The sequence below is a fragment of the Carassius auratus genome, chromosome 40 (assembly GCF_003368295.1).
Source record: "Carassius auratus strain Wakin chromosome 40, ASM336829v1, whole genome shotgun sequence".
Taxonomy (NCBI): Eukaryota; Metazoa; Chordata; class Actinopteri; order Cypriniformes; family Cyprinidae; genus Carassius; species Carassius auratus.
The window spans coordinates 20,217,981-20,225,593 of NC_039282.1; the positions used below are offsets into that span (position 1 = coordinate 20,217,981).

Genomic DNA, 7,613 nt, shown 5'->3' on the forward strand with positions numbered 1-7,613 from the left:
ACAGCTCACACTGGCACAGCTGACCAATCACAGCTCACACTGGCCCAGCTGACCAATCACAGCTCACACTGGCACAGCTGACCAATCACAGCTCACACTGGCCCAGCTGACCAATCACAGCTCACACTGGCACAGCTGACCAATCACAGCTCACACTGGCCCAGCTGACCAATCACAGCTCACACTGGCACAGCTGACCAATCAAAGCACACACTGGCACAGCTGACCAATCACAGCTCACACTGGCCCAGCTGACCAATCACAGCTCACACTGGCCCAGCTGACCAATCACAGCTCACACTGGCCCAGCTGACCAATCACAGCTCACACTGGCACAGCTGACCAATCACAGCTCACACTGGCCCAGCTGTCCAATCACAGCACACACTGGCCCAGCTGACCAATCACAGCTCACACTGGCACAGCTGACCAATCACAGCTCACACTGGCACAGCTGACCAATCACAGCTCACACTGGCCCAGCTGACCAATCACAGCTCACACTGGCACAGCTGACCAATCACAGCTCACACTGGCCCAGCTGACCAATCACAGCTCACACTGGCACAGCTGACCAATCACAGCACACACTGGCACAGCTGACCAATCACAGCTCACACTGGCCCAGCTGACCAATCACAGCACACACTGGCCCAGCTGACCAATCACAGCTCACACTGGCACAGCTGACCAATCACAGCTCACACTGGCACAGCTGACCAATCACAACACATCTCTTATTCCAGAAGGCGGCCTTCATTAGATACAGGAACTATTTGAGCTGTCCATGCCAGAGCCAGACTGGGGAGAGAGGTATTGTATTAATTTCAAATATGAAAACTAGGGCTGTGCAAAAAATCGAATGCGATTTTCATGCACCTCTCATCAGTAAAGACACTCCTGTAATTAGGAGTATATCTCCAGCACGTGCGTTCAAGATCATGGTTGTCAGGTTTTCACAACAAATCCTGCCCAGTTGCTTCACAAAACTAGTCCAAATTAGCCCAATCACGTTCCCAGGAGGTTCCCCGATGAAAAATTGCTTTCCGGGGTTAAAGTGTAAGTTTTATGGCATGGTTGCCTTGGTAAAATCGCATTTTAGGGGCTAAATATCACATTATTGGTATTGTGGCTTCGAACCGCGGACATGAAAAACCACCACAGACTTGGCAACACTGGTTGGCATTTACTACACAGAGCCGTAATTCACTGACAATCTACACAAAATCGATTTTAAAATCGCAGGCGATTCTTTGAAAGCGATTTTGTGTTAGTTGTCGGTAGACTACGGCTCTGTGTAGTAAATGCCGCTCCACCTGAACCAGTGTTGCCAAGTCTGCGGTTGTTTTTCATGTCCGCGGTTCGAAGCAACCCCAATACCAATAACGTGATATTTAGCCCCTAAAATGCTAATTTTACCAAGACAACCATGCCAAAAAAAAAAAAACGTATATTTTAACCCCGGGAAGCTTTTTTTTTTTTTTTTTAAATCTGGGAACCTCCTGGAATGGCGATTAGTTTTGGACTAGTTTTAAGAAGCAACAGGGCAGGATTTGTTGTGAAACCTGATAACCATGATCACACGTGCTGGAGATAATACTTCCAATTAAAGGAGCGTCTTTACTGATGAGATGTGCATGAAGATCGCATTCGATTTTTTGCACAGCCCTAATGAAAACAAATGTTTTTCCGAACAGCCTTGTATGAGAGCCTGTTCTAGTCCACCCCAAAACAAAATCAAGACTTTGTAAAAGAGCATAATAGGACCCCTGTAAGTAATTTATGATTATGGGTATCGGTCATTTTCAAAACCGATTCGCTGATCATATAATTTAATTTTGAAATATACTATTGGGCTCTGATGCGGCCTGTCAGAACCCTGCTCTGTGATCAAACTCCGCCCACCGCTCATCTGATTGGACAGGAGTCAGGAGTCCGACCAATCAATGCAGAACTCACCTTCACACCTGGAGCTGCTTCAGGGATCACGCATCAGGTGTCTCTCAAAGGTAAAGCAGCAGACCTTGCTTACGATGCAATAAATCAGAAATACTCAATATACATTGAAATATTCAAATTCAAAAATCATTATTATCTACGATTTCTCCGATGCAGAAAACACAGTCGGAATCCGGTCATATAAATGGAATTTACTGAGTCGGGATATGGACTAGTATCTGTAAATATTACATCACAAGAATACTATTTAAATATGAGTCCAGCGTGTTCTGCATGTCTCTGTGTATGTAAACGGAGCATTTGACCGTTTCATCAGAGTAAAACTCATTTTCAGAATAATCCCATCTACTAGTTTAGATTATGTTTTATCCATTAGAAAATAATGATTAATTATGAGAGCTATTACACATACATATCTAAAATATAAATAATTGAAGCCAAACACTTATATTCCCCAAGCTGTAGCTGTAGTACAGTATTCATATCAATCATGAAGCACACAGTGGTCCCAGCTCTCTCTCTCTCTCTCTCTCTATTACTCTTACTGCAGACGGATGCACAGAGGAAAGTGAAAGTGAGAAAGTGAAAGTGACGTGATCTCAGACTGGTTTCTTGAACATGACGATGAGTTCACTTTACTCAATGACCTCCACAGTCACCAGATCTCAACCCAATAGAGCAGATTTGGGATGTGGTGGAACAGGAGATTCACATCATGGATGTGCAGCCGAACAAATCTCCATCAACTGTGTGATGCTGTCATGTCAGTGTGGACCAAAATCTCTGAGGAATGTTTCCAACACCTTGTTGAATCTGTGCATGAAGAATTAAGACAGTTCTGAACTCAAAAGGGGGTTGAACCCAGTACTAGCCAGGTGAACCTAATAAAGTGACCAGTGAGTGTGTGTGAGTTCAGAACACGGTCTACTTGATCTGTAACGATCGGCACGGCCCTGAAAAAACACATATCATTCGACCCCTAACACAGATAAACAAAGACCAACACTAAACACAAACATGTGTCTGAATGCACTTCTGATCATGAACACACTTCAAACATTTCATTACACACTTCATGAGCACTGAGAAGCACCACAGCACACACACACACACACACACTATACCAGCCGTCTGGACCCACAACACCCCCCCCCTCTCTCTCTCTCTCCTCCCACAACAACATCACTGCTGCAATAAGACAAACCTGGATTACTATTAAACACTCAACACATACACTCACAACAACTTTACACTCACTCACACACACTTATATACACACACACACACAAGTGACGAAAGTGACATTCAGCCAAGTTTGGTGACCCATACTCAGAATTCGTGCTCTGCATTTAACCAAAGTGCACACACACACAGTATTGAACACACACACACAGCAGTGAACACACACACACCCGGGGCAGTGGCCATCATTTCTGCTGCGGTGTCCGGGGAGCAGTTGGGGGTTCAGTGTCTTGCTCAAGGGCTCCTCAGTCGTGGTATCACCGATACGAGACTCGAACCCACAACCTTAGGGTTAGTAGTCAAACTCTCTAACCACTAGGCCACGACTTCCAAAACAACGCAAACACTTATACACTCAAACACAAACAACTTCTACACTCTCACAAACACACACAAACTCGCGCGCGCGCATCTACACTAAATCCACACACAATTCTCTCAGACGCGCGCAGGCCGCATCGGTGTGTGTGTGTGTGTGTGTGTGTGTGTGTGTCTCCGCGGTCAGCGCGCGGGTCTGAAGCGGTAAAGTGTCGCTCACCTTGGCTCTGGTGATCATGTGCGTGGCGAGTTTGACGACGGCAAAGTTGCCCTTCCCGATGGTCCTCTCCATCTCGTAGTATCCGACGCGCACGAGGGGCGGGCGGCCGACAACCGCCGCAGCGGCTCGGTTCGCGTTCGGGTGCGGAACCCCGGCGGCGGCGGCGGTAGCACCGCTCGACACGGCCGCCATCTTCTGCCCTCTCTGCGGGAACAACAAACGGGGACGCGCAGCGCGCGCTCCGAACACGCCCCCGCCGTGCGTCAGGAAGCGAGCGCCGCCCCTTTGCGCAGCGCCCTCTCATGGATGTGGCCGTGGCAACCCATAGCGTAACAGTGACTTCATTGCCTGCGCGTGCGCGCGTGTAGGTCGCCTTGGCGACAGAACGTGCGCGCGCTTCCGCGGATTTATTATATTCCTCAGATCTCTCGCTGCTGTCTGCTCGAGTGTGCTGAGGAAACTATTGCCATGACAACAAGTTCCCTGCATACCCCCCCCCAGCTCCTTCCCACCGGAAACGCGCTTGGAGACAGGAATGTGGGAATCGTGAATGCGCAACTCTTCATGAACGAGCCTCAGAGCATGCAAATCTATCTATCTATCTATCTATCTATATCTACGCGTGTTTATATATACTAACAATGAAATTAACTGTATAAAACAAATGTAATGATAGATAGATAGATAGATAAATAGATAGATAGATAGATAGATAGATAGATAGATAGATAGATAGATAGATAGATAGATAGATAGATAGATAGATAGATAGATAGATAGATAGATTTAATGACATTTTAATGACATCCATCATACTCTCGCACCTCTGAGAAATGGACAGTGTTTACTTACTGAATGAATCAGCTTTTTGATTCACTTATCAAGTATTCAGTCACACACCTACTCACTCTCTCTCACACACACAATCACTCTCTCTCACACTCACTCTCTCACATACTCACTCACACACACACACACACACTCCCTATCTCTCTCTCTCACACACACACACACACACACACACTCTCTCTGTCTCACACACACACACACACACACATGTTTGTTTTAGTGTAAAGTGTGTTCATCCCATAGTCGTAATGGTTTTTATACTGTAGAAACTGTATATTCTATCTCCCTTCACCAACCCTACACCTAACCCTAACCCTCACAGGAAACTTTGTGCATTTTTACTTTCTCAAAAAAACTCATTCTGTATGATTTATAAGTGTTTTGAAAAATGGGGACATGGGTTATGTCCTCATAAGTCACCCTCTTCTTGTAATACCTGTGTCATACCCATGTCATTATACAGAGTTGTGTCCTGATATGACACAAAAACATGCCCACACACACACACACACACACACACACACACTCACACACACACACAGTCTGTATGCACTGTGTTGATGTTCATGAACAGCTTCTCATCACAAAATCAAGCTCTTTCTCTTCTCTGTTTGAATGGACTTCATTAGCGTGGTTATTTTTACACAATATGTTGCAATACAAATATATTCTCTTCTCTTCATCCAAATGTTTTTATTGTAACTAACATGTAAACATATACACACTGTTGTCTTTAAAAGTCTGTTTTAATTATAATAATGTTATATGCAATCTTTTAAAGAGAACTGTACTGGCAGTTAGTATCACATTCATATGAAATCACTATGATTCTCTGCTGAAATCACTGTTTTAATCGATGAAGTGGGTATTTAGTGTAAGTACATGTGAATCTCACAGATGTTTGTGTAGATTCATTTTTTATATCCATATATCCATACAAAAATATCAGTAACAGAAGACACATCAACAAACAAAAGAAAGAATACAATAGATAAGAGCTTTCCTGTCAGTTTCAGCTCAGTCGTAATCAAAGGACGTCATCGCACGCTGTCACGTGTCTCACTGTGCTTCGATTGGCTGTTCAGCAGTGTAACTCCGCCCCTCAGACAATCCAGCGCGACTGCATCTGTTTTAACCAAGTGTTAAATGCTGTATGTTGAATAAACGTGGAATTACGAAATATTGTGTATGATGTTCTTTGATTTGAAATTATAGTGAAGGTGTTCCGTATGTGCTTGCGCGTGCTTATGACGTGTCACATGACGCGCAGTGTCAACACAGCAGCGCGAGAGCGAGCGGACCGGATCTCCGTTAAACACCATCACAAGCTTTCCGCGAGACACGGTGAGCCTGACATCACACCGACACACCGCTTATCACTGTATGGACACCAGTGTGTGTGAGAGAGTGTGTGTATGTGTGTGTGAGAGAGAGCGAGTGTGTGTGAGAGAGAGAGAGAGTGTGTTTATGTGTGTGAGAGAGAGAGTGTATGTGTGTGAGAGTGTATGAGTGTGTGTGTGTGTGTGTGTGAGAGAGAGAGAGAGAGAGAGAGAGAGAGAGAGTGTATGTGTGTGTGTGTAGAATTGTAAATACAGTTCTACAATATTTTACTGTTTTCTTATGGTTTTTGATTTCAAAGAAAGAATACTCTTCTCCTCATCAATGGCTGCTTTATTTAATTATTTGATTTGACAGTAATATTGTGGAATATTAAAATACCTTAATTCTATTTGATTTTTTTAAAATCGAATTTAGTCTATTTCACATCACTTTTGAACTTTCTGTTCATCTGTGAATCCTGAAAAATAAAATCTATCACAGTTTCCACAGAAATATTGATGCTGATGCTGATAATACAGCGGAGCATCACAGAAATAAATTACACTTAAACAGAAAACAGATGATTTACATCAGAATAATATGCCACTGTTTTTACTCCTCACACTCGCTCCGCTGGGGTTCTGCTTCAGTTCTCAGACTGATGACGGTTCCAGGATGCTGGGGTTCTGCTGCGGTTCCGTCCGGTTCTGTCCGGTCCTGCTGGTCCTGATGCTGCCGGTCTGCGGTGGTAACGTGGTCATCCAGAGAGATGCTCAGTTTGACCTGACGTATGACGACATGGTCACCAGCGACAACCAGACCATCTACTCCTACAACCACACCGTCTCCAGAAACAAGGCAGGTCCACCAGAACCACCGACAACTGCACTGACCTCTCCTGCGCTCTCAGTGACCTTCTGTGTGTGTGTGTGTGTGTGTGTCAGACGGAGGGTGTGCGTGTGTCCGTGGAGCTGCTGTCCGAGAGCGCTCAGAGTCCGGTTCTGTTCGTGGTCCGACAGAAACAGGCCGTCCTGTCCTTCCAGGTCCCCCTCATCCTCCGAGGCCTGTGAGTACATCCCATAATAACCTGATCACAGCAGTCTCCAAAAAAAATCTAAATAGGAGGTATTTGAAGTGTATGATATGATGTATTTTTATTGATTATGGCAAATTAAATCAATTAATGAGATAAACCAGTGTTCTTTAAATTAGAAATCACATCTATCCAAAGCAGCAAAAGCAGTTTGTCAAGGAGCAACATTACTCATAATATACAGAGTCATGTTAGTTCAGTTCTGTGTGTGTGTGTGTGTGTGTGTGTTGTACATGTGTACAGCTGGGGTCAGATGATAATCAGGTGTCAAGGTAATTTTAGACTCTGATTTGAGGATTTGTTCATTCATGTGTGAACTTTGGTGTCTCAGTTCCTCTTTCCTTCTGTCTTTGCTCAAGCAGTACAGATGAAGCAATAAAACATCCGTTTCGTTCTCACACTGTATTTCTTAAAGGGACAGTGCACTCAAAAATGGGTTTAAAATTCTGACATAATTTACATTGTCCTGAGCTTTGAGTTTATTTCTTCTGTTGTAGAAACACATCAGAACTGTGGCAGAAACAGAAATGGATTCACAGTGTTTGGATCAACTCGAGGGCGAGAACATATAGACATCGTTAGAGATTTAAATTAGAAAAGTGTTTGCAATAT

The 7,613-nt window shown here is 44.3% G+C and overlaps 3 protein-coding genes across 8 annotated transcripts in view; 1 reads left to right on the plus strand and 2 right to left on the minus strand.

Annotated features, from left to right (window-relative positions):
• Positions 1–3,986, minus strand: part of LOC113058822 (serine/threonine-protein kinase SIK3 homolog) — an 18,899-nt gene extending 14,913 nt beyond the window's left edge. For 2 of the 5 annotated variants that reach the window (XM_026227067.1, XM_026227064.1), the window contains exon 1: positions 3,740–3,986. In XM_026227067.1, coding sequence (XP_026082852.1) covers positions 3,740–3,931 — 192 coding nt within the window. In that variant the 5' untranslated portion in view covers positions 3,932–3,986. The remainder of the gene's footprint in view (positions 1–3,739) is intronic. The other 3 variants (XM_026227068.1, XM_026227066.1, XM_026227065.1) reach the window with 2 other exon arrangements.
• The window catches only part of LOC113058824 (START domain-containing protein 10-like), a 122,197-nt gene that overhangs the window by 109,357 nt on the left and 5,227 nt on the right, over positions 1–7,613 (minus strand). The window lies entirely within an intron of this gene.
• On the plus strand, positions 5,687–7,015 carry LOC113058828 (SID1 transmembrane family member 2-like). 2 transcript variants are annotated; one of them, XM_026227077.1, is made up of 3 exons: positions 5,687–5,932; positions 6,559–6,766; positions 6,853–7,015. In XM_026227077.1, exons 2-3 carry the CDS (start codon positions 6,584–6,586, stop codon positions 6,976–6,978), a joined length of 309 nt encoding a protein of 102 aa, XP_026082862.1. In that variant the 5' UTR covers positions 5,687–5,932; positions 6,559–6,583; the 3' UTR covers positions 6,979–7,015. The 2 variants fall into 2 exon arrangements, with proteins under 2 accessions (XP_026082862.1, XP_026082861.1); XM_026227076.1 differs by lacking the exon at positions 5,687–5,932 and having other exon boundaries at positions 6,501–6,766.